We start from the raw sequence: 20,774 nt of genomic DNA on the forward strand, positions 1-20,774 counted from the left end.
TTTTGTTCTTACTTGTTTGTAGCGTGTTGCGGAAAGAGTACAACATTTGTGTCATCTATTTTTTTTCAAAAATTAGCTTGAGAACTATATTGTAGTATTTAGTATTAGAGCAAACTAATCACGATGTGAACAAAATATAAATCTTTATGCTTGATATGTATCATGCATCTTAGTTCAATGTTTTTATATACAGAAGTTATATTTTAATCCTAGTCAACTCCTTTAGTGTTAAAACTGCAGAAATTGAACTCAGGGCTTCCACAGTAGTATTTATTTCTTTTTAATGGTTGTTTGACTGTGGTAGAAAATGTATTTGAGTTCATTTAGTGGGATCCTTATTAAAGGAATTTCTCAAGATCTTAAAAGAGAGTTTCCCATTATGGACATGTCAACGGCTTCCGAAAATTAGATAATTTCTTTTCAATTTAAAATTTCAGTTCCGGTATGCAAAACTACTAGATCTAGAGTACCCACGCGAGAAGACTTAACCCTTTAACTCCCAAGATCTCATTATTAATCCTCCTTACACACGGTCTCCCATACAGTTCTTGTGATGTTAGTTAAGAAAATTTGGTATTGGATCAACGTACAATCCCTCATTGATATTTTTCTTTATTCTAATCACTTGTCTGCTTGATATTATACCGATATTGTAAGGAGCAATTCTGTCTTGGTCACTCATGGGAGTTAAAGGGTTAAGGATAAACAAGAGACCTCAAAACGAAGTGAACGAAACATCAAACACTTTCATTTTAAACATGTCAAAAGTTAACAAAGCAATTAAAGTTTAAAGGGGTAAGTTTCTAAAGAAACTGTGGTGCTGCGTCGGTGGGAGAGTATAGCAGGTAATTTAGTGTTAACAACTGGGTTGAAAACGTGAATTAGCCACCGTAAAGAGTAAAAAAGCTGACGTTTCGACTGACGAAGGGCTAACGCTCGAAACGTCCGGTTTTTTACTCTTTACGGTGGCTAATTTACGTTTTCAACCCAGTTGTTAACACTAGATTACCAATTAAAGTTTAAATTTCGCCTGCTAAATAGATACCTGCTGGGCCCACACTGCACCGCATCCATTTGTTTTATGAAGAGATATTCACACTCAATGCAATCTACTGAAAGAATGAAAATACAACTTTTCTTCAAGGCAACTAATTTCAAGTATCTAATGACCTTACTTTCCCTTCCAAGAACCTTTTACGACGTTAATCAGTTAAAAGATTGGATATTTTTACAACAAATCACACAAATACTACGTCCCTATAAATAGGTTGTTTCAATTTTTCATTTGAGGAGAAAAGACATTGCCTCATTCCATTGGTATAAACGGATAATATTTTAGAAAACAACGAGTACATGTTATCGTTTTTGGCGTTAACTACCGCTAGAAATGGTTATTTAGAAGAAGAGAAACCAGATAATTAACTTTAAAGATGTTCGGAATTGCGCCTAAGCGTTCCTAAAAAAAAAAAACGTATGCCAAAGAATCACCTTTCAAAATCATGAGAGTGAGGTTTTCCTAATCTGTTCTGAGCGGCATGGACAATCACCCTATAAATAATTTATTTTGCTAAAAACGCCAAATAGCATTAATATTTTACTGCTTTGCGTTGCAGAAACAAATCAGGGCAGTGGTCGTTGAATTAGGACCCACAACCTTAATGTCCAGTCGCACAACAACCTAAAATCGTCAACACTGTACCAATAGCCTGTCGCTATATATATCTAAGTCGTATGTGATGTATTTTAAAGGGAAAGCCTTCATTTTCACGATGCCTCCCTTTGGTTTTGCGTCTGTTGTTTTGATCACGTGGTTTCATTGCCGGGCTGTTGCAGACGAAGGTGATGTCGATATTTTTTGCTGGTAGAGCATTTAAAGCTTTCAGATGAACTATATTTTAAGTTCATTACTGGTAATGTTGTGTTAAAAGGTGCCATCTCTTTCAAATCACCATAGCATTTTCTTTCGCCAACTTCAGAATGCAATGAAGATCATTTTTTTCCTCTGGAAAAAAAGTCTTAGTTTGTGTCTTCTCACGGTGATAGGCTTGCTCCTCGTAACATACTACATGCAGCAGGAAAACGTTTGGATTCTTAAATTATGTGATATCTCGAGAGTTTGGAAAGTATTTCAATTTTGATATGTTATTCAGAGATTCGCCATAATTTATTGAAAACAATCGTTTGAAAGCTTTTTGAAATTGGTCAAAGTTACTCTTTCTTTCTTCGGTGATATTTCTCAAGTCCAGACCGGACCATTAATAATTACTTATTACTAATACGATGTTCGAAAGCATAAATGTAAAAACATCTTGCAGTTATTAGTGTCTTAAAACTTTTGGTGATTTTGCTAACCTGGCAGCAGAATTATGCAAATTAGTCTGTTAAACAAACCCCGACCGTTTTTTATTAGTAGCTTCATAAAATGGTAGATTTTAAAGATTTTGCATTAGTTTAATAAGTAGTTCGCCATTAACATCAAAGAAAAGAAGAATTTTAATCGGGCATAAGGATACCGCAGATGGAAGAAGTCGAGCAAACTATGCGTGCGGACCTCTGCAAATGTGCCTTCCGGGCATATTCTTTCCTAACCGCAAAAGGAAAAAACAACACAACTAAAACAAGCAAGATAACAAACAACTCACTAATACCTTAACCGGAAAAATATATGATTAATGTGAAAAAAGTAATTTAACGACTTCCATGGCTTGTCACCCGCAAATAAGATAAATACCTTGACGCAAATAAGGCACCATCTGCATTAGTTTTGTCAGTATTTTATCAATATCATCAAGGAAAACTAAAATTTTAATCGAGCACAGAGATAGCGCAGATGGAAGAAGTCAAGCAAACTATGCGTGCGGACCTTTGTTAACGTGCTTTCCGGGCATATTCTTTCCAAGCCGAAAAAGGAAAAAACAAGACAACTAAACAAAAAAGATAACAAACAACTCACTTAATACCTTAACCGGACAAATATGTGATTAATGTAACAAAATAATAATTTAACGACTTCCATGGCTTGTCACCCGCAAATACCATATACACCTTGACACAAATAAGGCACTATTTGCATCAGTGTCGTCAGAATTTTATCATATCATCATGGAAAACAATAATTTTCAACGGGCACAAGGATACTGCAGATGGAAGAAGCCACGCAAACTGTGCGTGCGGACCCTTGTAACCGTGCTTTCCGGGCATATTCGTTTCCAACCGAGAAAGGAAAAAACAAGACAACTAAACAAAAAAGATAACATTCTTTCAATAACACAGAGAAGGATGAAATTCCAGCCCGATTCTCTAAGAGCAAAACGATGAATTTAAACTTCACGCATACGATGCGAAGCATAAACTACTGGTTCCCGCTGGCGAAACGGTACAGACTTTGCTAATCAGGGAAGCTGTTCACTCAAATCCCCTTGAAGCTGCAATGGACTCTACGAAGAAACATTCTGCAAAATGCTCAAACGATGCTTTTCACAGATGCTCTTCAATTCTTTCTTTCATTTCCATTCTGTTGATTGTTGCGCTGTTCTTGAGGATGGAAACAATAAACAGGAACACGAAGAGGAACGAACTTCGCATTTCAGATGTTGAAGCTCACCTTAAGATCGCCGTTTTGAGGAAAAGAGCAGGTAACGAGGGGAAACTGTCAAAGGGTAAGTAAAATTTTATTTGCAAGTCTATGATAATTTGCTCTAAGGAATCCGGCTTCATCGCATGAAATTAGCCCGTCTCCAATAATTTGGGCCAATTTAGTTTCATCTTAACGGTACAGTAATTCACAACATAGATTCAAAGAATGCAATCTTAGAACTAAATACCGATCATTTCTATCGGCGCTTTCCTAGATGGAAGCTTAGCAACGCATACACATACCATTCCCCATCGATCAATGTGTCTACGACGGTAGTTTTGCATGAATGGGCATTGTAGCATAACATTTACTCTAGGAGGCACCCCAAATTCCCAAATTTTGTAAACTGCTCAATAGTGAGTAGATTATTACACACTCAAATTTAATGGTTCCATTGTCTCTATACAATTTCGTTCTTAGGTTTATCAGCAGAGAAGGTACTGCAAAAGATTATCTGTACATTTACGTCTAGATTTTGCGACAATTGCGTTATTCTCATTGCAAACCTTTTTCTTACTCTTTGGGGCAATATATGTGATTTCCACTAAATCATCGCTAAAACTCTACATCAGATTGAACGATGCTTCCTTCGTTTATCATGTAGAAAATAAATTATCAAATGGCTCGAAAATGGTTAGACATGTTACTAAAACCGTCATGGTTCAAGCAGATAAGTGACTTGACAAATTATTTTGTGTCAAAAAGTTTTCATCTAGGTAGTATAGTCGTCTTGATCTAGAGATGATTACTCTATGAGGTTATTACCCACTGACCTCGGAAAATGAATGACAGATAACAGGACATAAGGTGAAATATGAACTGAACCAGTGGACCCTTACACCATTGGGCTAGTTTTTGGACCATTTTTTGGACCATTTATGTGGACCAATTTTTAGACCCTTTTTTGCTTCAATTTTTGAACCACTTAATCACGGGGGAGGCAGACCATTAATACTTAGGGAGTTTTGGGATGCAGTCTATCAGTACCCAGGAAGGGGTGCACGTGGTAGACAGACTTTTGTTACTAAGAGAGGGGTGGAAGAGGAACTATTAGTATGCAGGGAGGGGTGGGAGGTTGCTGAGGTAGTAGATGCTACTGATTAATGGAGTTTTTACTGGGTCATACAAATTATTTGAGCAGTTTTTCGACTGACTATTTTTATGTCAAAACTTTTGCGCTGGACCATAGCGTTTCTTTATTTTTTTGTCGCGCGAATACGAAACTAGCACCTAAACACTGGATTATAACTGTTATTGAAAATATCGCCAATTCCCGTTCTCGAATCGACTCATTTTATCCAACTTTAAAATTTGATTAAATCACGCTGAATCATTTCCCCAAAAAAATTCTTCGGAGATTGAAAAGAACTACAATTCACCTTGCAAAGGCTGGATTTTCAGTCAATCATTTTGTGAAGCACATAGTTAAATAGCGGGTTATTTTTGACCTATTTTTTAACTAATTAGAAATAGGTCGGATAAATTCAATTAGATTGTGTAAATAGATGGTCAGGTTGCTGTCAATCTATGTTTTGATGTTGTTTTCAAAATTTGATATTTTTTAATCAAACAAGGTGTAACTGTTTCCAAGAAAGACAAGCATCTAATTTCTCCTGAATTTCACCCCTGAATCAAGCATTATGGTCATGATAATAAAGGAAATAAATACCAAATAAAGAACCTTTTGGTTGTTCAACTAATTCTCCTTGTCTCCGTCTTAGTAAATGTATAAAGAATTTGCATACTGATTTCAGAATATAAATGGCTAATATTTTTATATTTGTAATATACAGATTTTGAAAGCGGAATGGAAACACATAATGTGGATTATCGCCAAAGACATAAAAGAAATGCTGCTTTGAGTCCAACGCCAGCAACTATAACTTTACAACAAATCCGCCAAGAAATAAATAACAAATTCAATGAGGTTTGTGACTCCTCAGACAGAATATGCCAGGCAGGACCTCCGGGACCGCCAGGAGCCCCTGGGTATCCCGGATATAAGGGAGAAAAAGGGGCCCCTGGAAGTAAAGGACCACCAGGTCCATGGGGGCCCACTGGGGTTCCAGGCGACAGTGGTGTTAGAGGACCTGTGGGACCTCAAAGAGAAAAGGGTGAAAAAGGTGACAAAGGGCCCGTTGGAGCTCGTGGTATTAGAGGAGAGACTGGAGAGAAGGGTCGTCAAGGACAAAAAGGATCTATTGGCTTAAAAGGGAACACAGGGGACAGAGGATTGGTTGGTATTCAGGGACCAACCAGAGAATGTGTTGTTCCACCGAAGATCAGTGTGTATCCAGCATCTCAGGAAGTCTTTATCAATGAGACAGCAATATTTTTCTGTTGGGTTCAAGGCCAGACGTCGTCCAAAATAACATGGCGTAGACTTGGAGGTACTCTATCTGATGCTACCGTGGAAGATGGTGCGCTTCGAATCAACAGCGTACAAAGGTCACATGTGGGGTCGTATATGTGTTCAGCTAACACTGGTCTCAGAAATCTAACGGGTTTCAGCACTTTACAAGTAAAAGGTATGGATATCACTCCCTCATTTTTCTGATTTTTTATAATATGTTTCTTTAACACCAGTGTAGACTGCCACTTGTAAATGAAATACACATTTTTGTCCTTCCACAATGGGCCGTCGACATTGAGTGTGTTCAGATAGTAATTTAGCACCTTTAATACCGATCACGGGAAAAGTTATGTCTACTTAATAATGTTAAAAAGTATAATAAGTTTTAGTTGTATATTCTTGCTATTTTCAACGCTAAAGGTTTTCTCCGATGTTACCAAAAGTTGCTATTGCTGACGGTTGCTATTGATCATATGATGTTGTTTATTACATGTCGGTTTTTTAATCGATTTTACTCTACCTTCAGAGCCACCAACATTTGTCAAGAAACTACCATCTTTGGTCATTGTAGATGAAGGCTCCGTTTTAAGTCTCTGTTGCGAGGCTGTGGGCTCTCCTCCTCCTAACGTGGAATGGTCACGCGCTCGTCAGGTGCACTCCGCTGATACATCATTGGCTTTCGAGGAACAAGGCTGCCTCGAATACAACCCTGTTGGGTTCAACAGCAACGGGACATATGTCTGCCGCGCAAGAAACCGCTTCGGACTGACAGAAACAACAACGTCAGTAGTCGTCAAGAGAAAAGGTTTCTTTCAATCAATAATATGATTTGCCATCATTCCAGTTACCCAATACTCATTGCATACCAATCCGGAGACTAATTCTGTCATGACAGTAACACCAATAGCCTACTTAAATTAACCTCAACTGTACAGAATTCCAAAAATACAAACACTTGTTACATGGTTAAGCATCTCGGAGCGCTCTTTTCAATAATCAAAGATTTATAAGCGCGTCGTTTAAACTGACTGGGGTCACGTCTCTGATTCAATACCAATGATAACAAAGACTCAAAATGATGATTGTAATAAATAAGTGGGTCAAGAACACCAATAAACAAACAAACAACTACATGCCCCAGCTCCTGGCCTATCCTAGGAGTAACTAGCCGGTATCTTCGTCGAAATGTGAAAAATCCTAAGTTTAATACATTTGTCGTGATATTGCCTGGATTCAGGCTAGCGGTTATCTCATTACTAATATCTAGGCGACCGTATAAAAAAATAGGCATCCAACAATTTTTCACTTTTGGGGTGATTTAGGTTTTTCGTTTAGTTCTGTTCTGTGTGCTTTCTTGTTCTTGTGTGTTCCTATGCCTCCCTTTCTAGAACGAGAGCCACAACAACATGTTGATATCTTCGTAAATATTTCCTCCCTTTTCTTATTTATTATCCATGTCTTCTTTTTATCAAGATTTAGTACATTCTTGTGAAGAAGTTTCAAAGAAAAAAATGGAGAGACGTCCCGGAAGCTTCGAGCTTTTCGCGGTCAATTTTCGATATAAAGTAAGTCTAGAGCCTTTATTTCTCTTTCAGAATAAATACTTCCAAAGGTTCTTAATAGTAGCAGGCAAGTCAAGAATTTGATGAAAACGACAAAACTTTTAAGTTTGTAAAACATGTTTCGACAGAAACTTCTGTCATCTTCAGTTAATTAATGTACAAAGCGTTGGAAGTTGAATTTATAGTGAGTAGAAAATGCTAATTATGATAAATGCCGACAACAAGAAAAGGCAAAGCATGAAAGTGTGAGGACTAAAAGGATAGTTTTAGATTTACATGGTGTGATTGTTGATTCGAAGAGGGTTGTATATGAATAGCCTCTTTTATCTTAAGTTGAAACTATCCTTTCAATTCTCACACTTTCAAGCTTTGCCTCTTTCTTTAAAGACGATCTCGTAGATAAAACAATTTTTGTTACTTTTCCTGTCCTTGGTTTGTTTTGTTGTTTGTTTTTGTTTTGTTCGGTGTTGAATTTTTCTGTTGTGTTCTCTGTTTTTTCCTCTCCGGATGAGAGCTTTTTTAAGCCAAATAAAGAGTTCAATGTAGTTCGATTTTTCTTTCAGCCTTACTGACAGTATAAACTTTAATAAAAAAATGTTAATAGTCGCCATCTTAGCATCACCCAGGAATCCAAAGATTATAAAATATTTTTCCGTCGAGAACATTTCCTAGCACATACCAGCAAGAAAGCACGCATTTTTCAATAGGTTGCACCTATTTACATCTTCCAGTCAAAAATTCAGTCGCGATGGCAATTAAAAAATTACACATTTGAATTTAAAAGAGACTCTTAGTGAGAGAAAAACCTTTCCTGATGTGAAGAGGTGCCTTCTCACTTTCATTCTCACCTCTCCTATCCCACCCCTCCTTCTCACTGAGTGCAAGAGTTACGACTAGATCCCAAGCCTCCCGGTGAATATTTCAATTTTTTATCTTATGGTTTTAAAGCTGTTAGAGTACTTCATATCTATCAAGGTATTTTATCAATTCCTCACCAACTTATAACCAAAATAATAAATGCCCTGCTTTTGATTGTAATATATTTGCAATGTACTTTTAGGTCTATTGTGATATCACAGTAAGTCTTGAAGGATGGACCCTTATCGCTCGATTCTCAAACAGCGATGGCAAGAATTGGATGCGTCAGGATGGTAGATGGTGGTATGACCAGCAAGCTGCCGATGGAACAACAAATGATCCATCAGTAAACGCTGATATGATCTCACCAGCATTTTGGTTGGTGAGAGGAAGCGAATTTAAGGTCACGCGCAGTGACGACCCCAGCCACACCCCTCTGTTACAGACCACAGGTAACTGTTTGGGTGGACAAACATTCCGATCTAAAATCACAAGTTATGGCGACTTTAGAAATGGCAAGGTCTGGGCCAGTAATCGGTGTCTGGGAAGTTGTACGGTTCAATATGGCGGACAGTACAAGTCAACAGACGGGTTTCAACAGGCTGATTGCAGTGGAAGCATCCAAAGCGATGACAAGATCGGCTTCTGGTGTGACTGGCATATTGGGGATGGAGCAGTCATGATGATTGGTGGAGGAGGAAGTAGCTGTGCACGTGCTGATCATGGGATTGGGATCACAGAAACTGGCGCAGCTTCTTTCGTTGCAGTAGGTCGTAGTGAAACTGAATATGACTTTGGTTATGATGCTGATACGAGAAGCACTCCATCCCTGTCCTACTCGTTGAACTTATGGATCCGTTGAAAGTTATAAGAATTATACGTTAAAAATTGTAATGTAATACTTTTGTGATCAGAAATGGAGTTAAAAAGCCCTAAACCAAATTACAAACTCTGAGTCCACTGACTGGTAGGTCGGAGAGTATGAAGGCTCGGATATACATTTTTTGAACCTAAGATATTGCATTTCTTTCCATTTATGGCTTCACTCCACCAATTAGAATCTCCTAAATGAAGTGAGGTTCAGACATAAGTTTAACGAGAAAGAGCGGGTGAAGTCAGAAGAGGCGTGCTTTCGATTCGATTTTTGTTTCAAAGACGAGTACATTTAAATGTCATTTTGCTGACTAACAACTTTTACATTTAGTTTCGACAACTGCCTGCAACATATCTCAGTTATGCGTTTTAAATAATGGCTACCTAGTAGTTTGGTGCCTCTTTGATTCGTTTTTTAAAAAAAATCAATTTAGAATTCTGCATCCTGTTTTGAACTTTTTGTAGGCCTCTGTATTGTTCTTACTTGTTTGTAGCGTGTTGCGGAAAGAGTACAACATTTGTGTTATCTATTTTTTTCAAAAATTAGCTGAGAACTATATTGTAGTATTTAGTATTGGAGCAAACTAATTACGATGTGAACAAAAAATAAATCTTTATGCTTGATATGTATCATGCATCTTAGTTCAATGTTTTTATATACAGAAATTATATTTTAATCTTAGTCAACTCCTTTAGTGTTAAAACTGCAGAAATTGAACTCAGGGCTTCCACAGTAGTATTTATTTCTTTTTTATGGTTGTTTGACTGTAGTAGAAAATGTATTTGAGTTCATTTAGTGGGATCCTTATTAAAGGAATTTCTCAAGATCTTAAAAGAGAGTTTCCCATTATGGACAGGTCAACGGCTTCCGAAAATTAGATACTTTCTTTTCAATTTAAAATTTCAGTTCCGGTTTGCAAAACTACTAGATCTAGAGTACCCATGCGAGAAGACTTAACACTTTAACTCCCAAGATCTTATTATTAATCCTCCTTACGCACGGTCTCCCATACAGTTCTTGTGATGTTAGTTTAGAGAATTTGGTTTTGGATCAACGTACAATCCCTCATTGATATTTTTCTTTATTCTAATCACTTGTCTGCTTGATATTATACTGATATTGTAAGGAGAAATTCTGTCTTAGTCACTCATGGGAGTTAAAGGGTTAAGGATAAACAAGAGACCACAAAAAGAAGTGAACAAAACATGAAACACTTTCATTTTAAACATGTCAAAAGTTAACAAAGCAATTAAAGTTTAAAGGGGCAAGTTTCTAAAGAAACTGTGGTGCTGCGTAGGTGGGGGAGTATAGCAGGTAATTTAGTGTTAACAACTGGGTTGAAAACGTAAATTAGCCACCGTAAAGAGTAAAAAAGCTGACGTTTCGACTGACGAAGGGCTAACGCTCGAAACGTCAGCTTTTTTACTCTTTACGGTGGCTAATTTACGTTTTCAATCCAGTTGTTAACACTAGATTACCAATAGGGTCCTTTCGAAATTCTTGGACGCGCGCTCCTGAGAACTAGGTAGTCCCATGTAAGCGAGGCTTAGAGGACACAAGATGGCTGACTCTGCTGCAAGCAGTTTTCACTGTAAACCGGTTCCTTGGTTAAAAGAATACTTAAAACAAAGGGGCATTCAAAGCTCAGGAAAACGTAAGGTTGAACTGGTAGAACTTTGTGAGAAAAGTGAGCAGATGAAATTCCCAAAATTTGCTGAAGAGAAAGCACCAGTCGATCCAAGAATTTCTATGAAAGAGCAACTGAAAACCGTTGAGAGAGATCTCGCAAATCCGTTGGATAACGAAAACCGTGTTTTTCCCCAATGGACCAAAAACTTTACTAACATACCGGACTTTAGATTGTGAGGTGGAAGTGATTGCAACTTAGTGTATGTAAATGGTGAATGAAACATGTATTAAAAGTATCCAGAGACAGATCAATAAAATTATGTGGTATCTAATCCAGCACTGACAAAAAACACTATTTAAGCACCTTCACTAAAGTATGTCATGGTGGAATAGTTCCTGAACTATATACTCCACGAAGAAGTTTCCCAGCTTTTGGAGCATTTCATTCCACAAATCACTTTCAAACTTGATGTTTACAATCAATATTCCTTTGAGGGTATAAATTACTAGATCACAGCGATGAATCCCTGTTATCCCCATCAGTCCCTGGATTTGGTAGTTCCATTTGGTTTCTTTTTTAATTTCATACTTGCCATCCACAAGCATGAGGTTCTCCTCAGCTGTGACATGTGGAGGGAGATTCATCTTTGCATACATGCTTTTAACTTCAATTAACTTCTTTTGGCAGTAAGCACAAATCCTTATACCATCAGGACTGGCTCCCAAGAAGGGCCATAATGTGTTTACAATGAGTCCACCTTTTTCTATTGACAACTTCTCGTGATTTTTGTTCTGTTTTTTTATGTAAAGACCAAGTGCTCACTTTTCTTTTTCATGCCGTCCATGTCAACTGTCATGGCATGGCATCTTCAACAATTGGACAGTAACTAACGAGATGTTTAATAGTGTTTCTTCTGTCTGTGCTCTCTCTAAGGTGGCACACAGTGTAAAATGAGGAAGATGTAATTCTTCCTCCCCTTTGATCAAACCAAAATTGAGACTGGGATTGATAGGCAGTTTTCTAGTTGATCATTTCTGTTTGCTCTTCATTAAATGGAATAGAATCAAGGAATTCAATTGCAAGTTCTTTAGAAACTGTAGGCATCACTTTTTCAGTATTAATCATTCATAATCATGCAAGCTCAGACTTCTTCCTCTGTTTGCCTGGGTCCTTTAGTTGCAGATAAAAAAGGCAAAGCTGAAGAGCTAGGACATGTTTCCAGCAACCCAGTCTTAAAATCTTGTTCCAGTTCAGTCACATTATAAGGAATACAAATTACATTAAAATCTCTTAGGAGGCATCTACTTTTAACTCATGTTACAACTGCTACAAGGGAAATATAAACCTTCAAATCTGAATAAAACAAAACCTGTCACAGAGAAAAACTGAAGAGACCAAACGTTTTGATTCTCAAACGTATGTTTATGGAATATCAAGCACATAGACAGGCTTCAGAAATCAAAAGAAAATACATACCCTCCTTTGCATAAGCAGTAGGCTGAATTGACACTTCCATCCTTCTTTAAAATGAAAAATCCTCTGTATGTTGCTGAGCCATCATCAGTCTTGGATTTTTCAGTTGGCTTTACAGCAAACTTAAAATAACTATAATTACTATTGGATTGAAGTGGGTGATATCAAAGTTCTTCCACATGTCCATCAAAAAATAATTTGTACCCCAATAGAGATTTGTAACTCTTTAGGCTCTCGCTGTTATATACGGGATCTTTCCCCCAGGTAAATGAAAAGATCCGGGAATCTAAAGTCCGATACGTTAGTAAAGTTTTTGGTCCATTGGGAAAAAATACGGTTTTCGTTATCCAACGGATTTGCGAGATCTCTCTCAACGGTTTTCAGTCGCTCTTTCATAGAAATTCTTGGATCGACTGGCGCTTTCTCTTCAGCAAATTTTGGGAACTTCATCTGCTCACTTTTCTCACAAAGTTCTACCAGTTCAACCTTACGTTTTCCTGAGCTTTGAATGCCCCTTTGTTTTAAGTATTCTTTTAACCAAGGAACCGGTTTACAGTGAAAACTGCTTGCAGAAGAGTCAGCCATCTTGTGTCCTCTTAGCCTCGCTTACATGGGACTACCTAGTTCTCAGGAGCGCGCGTCCAAGAATTTCGAAAGGTCCTTATTAAAGTTTAAATTTCGCCTGCTAAATAGATACCTGCTGGGCCCACACTGCACCGCATCCGTTTGTTTTATGAAGAGATATTCACACTTAATACAATCTACTGAAAGAATGAAAATACAACTTTTCTTCAAGGCAACTAATTTCAAGTATCTAATGACCTTACTTTCCCTTCCAAGAACCTTTTACGACGTTAATCAGTTAAAACATTGGATATTTTACAACAAATCACACAAATACTACGTCCCTATAAACAGGTTGTTTCAATTTTTCATTTGAGGAGAAAAGACATTGCCTCATTCCATCGGTATAAACGGATAATATTTTAGAAAACAACGAGTACATGTTATCGTTTTTGGCGTTAACTACCGCTAGAAATGGTTATTTAGAAGAAGAGACACCAGATAATTAACTTTAAAGATGTTCGGAATTGCGCCTAAGCGTTCCTCAAAATGCCAAAGAATCACCTTTCAAAATCATGAGAGTGAGGTTTTCCTAATCTATTCATGGACAATCACCCTATAAATAATTTATTTTGCTAAAAACGCCAAATAGCATTAATATTTTACTGCTTTGCGTTGCAGAAACAAATCAGGGCAGTGGTCGTTGAATTAGGACCCACAACCTTAATGTCCAGTCGCACAACAACCTAAAATCGTCAACACTGTACGAATAGCCTGTCGCTATATATATCTAAGTCGTATGTGATGTATTTTAAAGGGAAAGCCTTCATTTTCACGATGCCTCCCTTTGGTTTTGCGTCTGTTGTTTTGATCACGTGGTTTCATTGCCGGGCTGTTGCAGACAAAGGTGATGTCGATATTTTTTGCTGGTAGAGCATTTAAAGCTTTCAGATGAACTATATTTTAAGTTCATTTCTGGTAATGTTGTGTTAAAAGGTGCCATCTCTTTCAAATCACCATAGCATTTTCTTTCGCCAACTTCAGAATGCAATGAAGATCATTTTTTTCCTCTGGAAAAAAAGTCTTAGTTGTGTCTTGGGTGAAGTGTTTAAAATTTTTACCAAGACACACATTAAGTGGCGATCTCTGTTAGAGCGGTCTAAGGCATTTTGCATCGGAGAAACGTTTGCCTCGAACTTTGCCCAAAAACTATAACTATTAAACTATCTTTGGGAGTAAGTAAGTAAAACCACATTGGTTTCTGGAAATACGTTAAAAATTTCTTTTGAGCGCACTCAAAAATCAAAGCTGCATAAGGCCCGTTTTTGACCTCTTGTGACATCGAAAATTTCTCACGGTGATAGGCTTGCTCCTCGTAACATACTACATGGAGCAGGAAAACGTTTGGATTCTTAAATTATGTGATATCTCGAGGGTTTGGAAAGTATTTCAATTTTAATATGTTATTCAGAGATTCGCCATAATTTATTGAAAACAATCGTTTGAAAGCTTTTTGAAATTGGTCAAAATTACTCTTTCTTTCTTCGGTGATATTTCTCAAGTCCAGACCGGACCATTAATAATTACTAGTTACTAATACGATGTTCGAAAGCATAAATGTAAAAACATCTTGCAGTTATTAGTGTCTTAAAACTTTTGGTGATTTTGCTAACCTGGCAGCAGAATTATGCAAATTAGTCTGTTAAACAAACCCCGACCGTTTTTTATTAGTAGCTTCATAAAATGGTAGATTTTAAAGAGAAAAGATAGTCCGAAAGAGCAATTATAACATGCTGATTGATACTGTAAACATTTTGAACAGCTAAAACCTGGCAGATGATTCTGTCTCGTGACGAAAAATGTGAGCAAAACGTATCGAATATCATGTTGATTAGCGTTCGGTCAACGTTTTAATAAGAAACTCTTTTGAAAAAATTGGTTTCTGTTGTTTTATATTTGACTTAAGAGAGCTTAAGCTATTAAAACCTGTATGAAAATTCCAAACCAAACACAGTATTTTATTTAGCGTAACCGGCAATAACAGCACCAGACCACGAACAGTCCCTCCTTTTCAGCGAGTCGAAAAATTCAGTGAGGAAAAAAAGTTATTGCCTCCGTCAACATCTCTTTTTTTTTTTCTCGGCTCTGATGTTTTTCTTTTTGACTCGCGCGACGGACTTAGCTGAAAAGGAGAGACTGCTCTTAATCTATAACAGCACTTACTGAAATTCACCGTGAGTAGTGATACAGTCACGTAATTCAAAGTGTACTTCTTCCATATAAATATGGCAGCAATAATGTGATTCTTTTGCTCGGAATTCTAGCCTATTTTTTCTAAGCTATCAAACGTGTTAGCGTTTCATGGGAGCAGGGAAATACAGGACTTCAGATCAGCGAGAGGAAGTGTCCAAGATCCAATGCAAGTTTTCAGTGCGTGAATTGAGCGCATCGCCGACGCTGTACTAAAGCTCTTCTCCCATGCTATTTAGTTCCTATATGATTAGGAAAAAACTTTGAAACTATCGGCACCCTCTGCTACAGTATTTTCGAGACTGCTCAATGATTTCTTCTTTGTGGCCTCTTGAAGTTCTAATATTCTCCCTATGGTGGATTTACTTATCGGTTGAAATCCAGTTTCTCTGGAATGGCCCTATAATATTAATGATGGCATACATGGCTGCTGTTCGTACCACGTTAAGCATGAAAAATTCCTCACTGCTTATAAGTTTGATGGTGCAAGTGCCGTACACTACGTCTTGATAGCAACATTGCCTCATTGTGAACTCTAAGAGAAGTGGTTCAGCTGACGCTATTCTTAACGGATTGTGTGCCGCGGGATATTTTTCAATATAGGCACTCCGCTTGTGTTCACTGCCTTCTTTACTTGTCTATCGGATAGGTTTTCAAATGGCTGATATACCAGTATGTTTTTAAGCGCATTGGCTGAGAATCTATCTCCCGACAAAAAGACAGTGTGAAGGAAATCAACTTCATCTGAAAATTACGTGAGGGGCATCTTAAGAACACTCATAATGTGAAGAATTCATGACGATTTTGTTTCATTCCTTTGCTGAACGTTCTCTCTGTTACTCTTTTCATAAAGAGTACAAGAAATATATTTTCGTGGAAACTCGTATCAAGAAATGGCCCATTGTACCGGATCAACTTTTCCAAACAAAAGTCCTGAGTAATTGGTAGTCCTGAGGGAATTTGGCCGAAGGGAGGCGGAAAAGCTCGTAACTGATCGAGAAAATTATCGGAGTGACAATTTTACTGCACTAGGGGTGTGGGTAGTGTAAATATGTACTAGTAAAATCAATCTCCATCGGTGTACCCAGGCGTAGGCTTGACCCTCGTTTAGCGCATCGAGCCAAAGGTTCGCAAATTCAAAAATAATTAAATTTATCCGTATTGCAGTGACTCATTTAAACCACCTCTCTCTATATGTAAGTCAAGTCGCCTGGTTTTTACCAGGCAGTTTTGTCAACGTACAAATATATTTTTTGGTCTTGCCAGCTCCAACTGGTTGATTATCGGAAGTCATGTCTGATGTTAGATGTTGTCAGTTTACAAATGCAAGATAGCAAAGAAAAGTATTGTGTAATTCGACTGTTTTACATATAAGATACTGAATTTAAACTCTTGAAAATTGAAAATTATGGGAACGGAGATAAAAAAAAAAAAAAGTAACATACTTTTCACTGAAAGATATTTCAAAGTTTTTACTAAGGCTTCCTGTATGTGCTAATTAAATGATATAAAAAAATTTCAGTCTATGTATATATAAAGTTATGACAGGTCATCAATTGATATCTGATCTGTTACAACAAATAATAACTAGCCCTTAGCATTTTACCATATCGTTTTACACTTTGGCAAGTTCCTCTCAATTTGTTATAAAATTGCTTAATTCAAATGCCGGGGAACTGATCAGAATTCGGTGGCCTGGTGAGGATAGCATATAACTTCGACTTCAAAATGCAGTTTGGACTCCCTGAACTTTCAAGGAACTATTTCCATGTATTAGTGAAAATATTAGTTCTAGCGCAGGCTTCTAGTGGTACGTAAAGCGTTTTAGACTGACTCCTGATTAAATATTTATCTTTGAGCAGAATACTTTTAACAAATCTTTTTTCATTCCTCTCTTTATTTCTAGATACAAAAGTCGTCGATATGCAAGGTAAAACTCTCAGCCGAGGTACAAGTAAAGGAATAACCTATGCCAGATTTAAGGCTCACAAGTTTTCCTACCTCAACATCACTATTACTGGTTCGGATTATGTTGGAGAGGACAGCGAATGTGGATTTGCTTGTGTCAAAATTCCGTCGTGTTTTTCGTTTAACCTGGCTGCATTTCATGATATGAATGGCAAAGTTCTGTGTGAATTACTTCCATCGGATCTGTACAACAACTCGGATAAGCTTGTCCCTAGTCACAGTCACCATCACTACAGTATCGCAGTAAGTTGGAAATAAAAATGTTCACTCTGTTTTGTGAAAAGAAAAGGAGAGGAATCGCAGATAATTTCTTGTGGAGGTTTTTTTCATTTTTTTACCTTTTTAATAATACACCTAAAGGCTACGTGGTCCACTCTTACAACTGTAACATTTAGGCCATGTGTTTTCCTTTTGAAGTTTCTCCTTATTGGAAGGGGGACAGTGTGGTTAATTGCAAAATAGGGAAAGCGTTTACTTGAGCGGAAGACTTATAGATAATTTTGGGTCTAAGTGGGGAAGGTTTACTGACTCTATTTTTAAACACGGTCCACGATGATATATAAAATGATTGGTACCAGATCTTTCTCGTTTCTTTCGTATATGTTTTCTTTAGTCTTCATGTTTCAAATGGCCTTGTCAGAACAATGGGAAATGTATGGCACAGTACGAGAAGAACAGTTACGTGTGCGTTTGCGCGAAAGGATACACAGGGGTACATTGTGAAACGGGTGAGACATAATTAGTGTGCATTTACAAGACTGCTTCAAACTTACGTTGTAATTCTCTTCCACTGCGAGAGAATGACTCAAAGCTTATCTGTTTACCGCTTTCTTGTCGTCATCGTACATTTCCAAATTCCCCCGCTAATTAACTGCCATGCAAGTTAATTTCATTTTTCCTTCAGATATTGACGAGTGCAGTGCTTCCATCTGGCCCTGTGGCATCAATACAAACTGCCAGAACACTTATGGCTCCTACACATGTTCCTGTAAAAGTGGATTTTATGGAAATGGAAAAACGTGTATGGGTAGACCCTATTTGTTATTATAATAAAGTTGGATATAACGCGCGCTGTCATTGGTTGAAACCAGGCGCCATTATTTATGTTATTAAAACGTGGGCAGATACGAAAATCCTCAAAGGAAAAACAAAATAGACATTCCGAGTTTTAAAGATTTTCACACTCAGTTAGATTGCAAGCTTACGTACGGTAATGAAAATCAAACACAGTCAACACTCGTATAGTATATAAAGTTCAGCGGTTCAAAAACAAAACAGAACAAAACAGAAATGATGAAAAATATAAACAAACTGGCATAACTGTTAAAATTCATACTAATCATGACGGTGTCTGAGGAAATATGATCATGCTGAAGTCCATCGCGGCTCACTTATCCTTTCCGATGTGTTGAGTGGAAAGTCACTTCAGTCACTGCAGCCGAGTTTTGCGGCGCTGTCATCCCGAGCGATCTTCATGTTCCGGTGAATTCGGCTGTCGTTCATTTAAAAAACACTCGCCTTGAACAGTTTGTTTTCTACCTTGTCATGTGAAGAAACCCGCGTGTTTTTATGAGCCATAATTCGGCTGAAGTTCACAGAACATTTTACTTCAAGATTCTGAATTAAAAACTTCAGGCAAAAGCGTTAAATTCGACCTGCCGAATTATTTTAGTTTGTAAACTATCGTAGATGGTGAACTTTGATGGTTTTTGAACTTTGATGGTTTGACACTTTTGACAGCTTTTGTCTTGTACAGCCAATCAGATTATTTGAACCATTCTAACAGGGATTCTGATTGGCTTATTGTACCGTGCTCTATGAGAGTATAAAGCATGCTGACGACACTGTTGTTCGCTTCGGAAATAAAGTTTGTTCTGAAAATTGAAAGTAATACATGGGGAATTTAACGGATTCTTTATTATAAAACAAATAGAGAAGCCTTGACTGTGCTCTGTTCTGTTATAAAGCACGCAGGAAGCGGCTAGAGCACGAAAGAAGTGGGAAGAAACACTCGACTACGTCTCGTGTTTCTCCCTACACTTCTTTCGTGCTCTAGCTGCTTCCTGCGTGCTTTATAACAGAACAGAGCACAGTCAAGGCTTCTCTATTTGTTAATTAATCTGTTAGTCACACTACTTAGAGTCAGTTTATCAGTTAGGCTATAACTAATTCGTCTCCAGTTTTGGAAATTTCATCTTTTTTAATTACGCTTGCGCTCGCTGATCAAAAACAAAATTTTCATCTCGAAAGTTTTTGGCTTCCAATGTAAATCTTTCAGAGACTTAATTATTTGACATGGAGCGAGAGGATAAAGTAACAGAAATGTACGATTTATAAATTAAACATAGGATCATTTTCAAACTTTCTGCCGATTGTGGATATCAGATGGTAAAATCGAGAAAGTGCCCCCCCTTTTTTTTTTCCTCTAGGGAACTAGAAAAAGAGGCTCTTAAAATTGCAATCGGTTTCCTAAATCCTTGTAGTTATATCGAACTACCTCTGGCTCAAAAGTTGGCCTTTAACGGTGAAAATTTTGGCCAATTTACAGCTAACAGTCAATACCTTTCCCTTATGGTCACCATAAAGATTTTACAGTTAACTTTAGTTATTACCAACACCACACCAAGAAAAAACAGAAGAAGGGTGAGATTATTGCACAGTTCGTTTCAAGCTAGAAAAAAGAATACGAAGCTATCCTCTACAATATTCCCACATATGCCACAAGGCGTAGACATAAAATTAAAATGTTCATACGTTATTATTAAAAAACAATGAGAACTGTTCTTTCACTGCAGGCTGGACTCTTATCGCTCGATTCTCAAACAGCGATGGCAAGAATTGGATGCGTGACGATGGTAGATGGTGGTTTGACCAACAAATTGCTATTGGAGCGATAACTAACCCTTCTGCGATGGACGATATGATTTCAACAGCCTTTTGGTCGGTCAGCGGCAGAGAAATAAAGATCACGCGCAGTGACGACCCCAGCCACACCCCTCTGTTACAAACCACAGGTAACTGTTTGGCTGGAAAAACATTCCGATCTAAAATCACAAGTTATGGCGACTTTAGAAATGGCAAGGTCTGGGCCACTGATCAGTGTTTAGGAAGTTGTACGGTTCAATATGGCGGACAGTACAAGTCAACAGACGGGTTTCAACAGGCTAATTGCAGTGGAGACATCCAAAGCGCCAATAATATCGGCTTCTGGTGTGACTGGACTGGTGATGGAGCAGTAATGATGATTGGTGGAGGAGGAACTAGCTGTGCACGTGCTGATCATGGAATTGGGATCACAGAAACTGGCCGTGTTTCTTTCGTTGAAAAGGGTGGTATTCAAACCGAATATGACTTTGGTTACAATGCTATATCAAGCACCACTCCATCCCAGTCCTATTCGTTGAACATATGGATCCATTAGAAATAGCCAGGCTCCGGTTGTCCGAAGGGTGCATAACGCTATCCTTTGAACAAATCTCTATTCGTTGGACTGCGCAATACGTTTTATTAACGATTAATTTTCTGCTGGATAGCAATTTATCCGTTGGAAAGTGTTCTCCGCCCCTTAAACAACTGGGCCCAGACCTTTTATTCTTTTAAACCTA

At 37.7% G+C, this 20,774-nt stretch overlaps 3 protein-coding genes across 4 annotated transcripts in view; all 3 read left to right on the forward strand.

Moving 5' to 3' along the window:
* The window catches only part of LOC131788981 (uncharacterized), a 120,876-nt gene that overhangs the window by 85,956 nt on the left and 14,146 nt on the right, over positions 1-20,774 (forward strand). The window lies entirely within an intron of this gene.
* On the forward strand, positions 3,284-9,892 carry LOC131788980 (uncharacterized). 2 transcript variants are annotated; one of them, XM_066166950.1, is made up of 5 exons: positions 3,284-3,659; positions 5,431-6,165; positions 6,517-6,795; positions 7,464-7,555; positions 8,613-9,892. In XM_066166950.1, the coding sequence occupies exons 1-5, from the start codon at positions 3,431-3,433 to the stop codon at positions 9,270-9,272; spliced, it is 1,995 nt and encodes a 664-aa protein (XP_066023047.1). In that variant the 5' UTR covers positions 3,284-3,430; the 3' UTR covers positions 9,273-9,892. The 2 variants fall into 2 exon arrangements, with proteins under 2 accessions (XP_066023047.1, XP_066023048.1); XM_066166951.1 differs by having other exon boundaries at positions 7,470-7,555.
* LOC131780185 (uncharacterized) lies at positions 18,145-20,590 on the forward strand. Its single transcript, XM_066166975.1, has 2 exons — positions 18,145-18,196; positions 19,965-20,590. Exons 1-2 carry the CDS (start codon positions 18,193-18,195, stop codon positions 20,588-20,590), a joined length of 630 nt encoding a protein of 209 aa, XP_066023072.1. The 5' UTR covers positions 18,145-18,192.

This window comes from Pocillopora verrucosa, chromosome 5, assembly GCF_036669915.1.
Source record: "Pocillopora verrucosa isolate sample1 chromosome 5, ASM3666991v2, whole genome shotgun sequence".
In the NCBI taxonomy this organism is placed as follows: domain Eukaryota; kingdom Metazoa; phylum Cnidaria; class Anthozoa; order Scleractinia; family Pocilloporidae; genus Pocillopora; species Pocillopora verrucosa.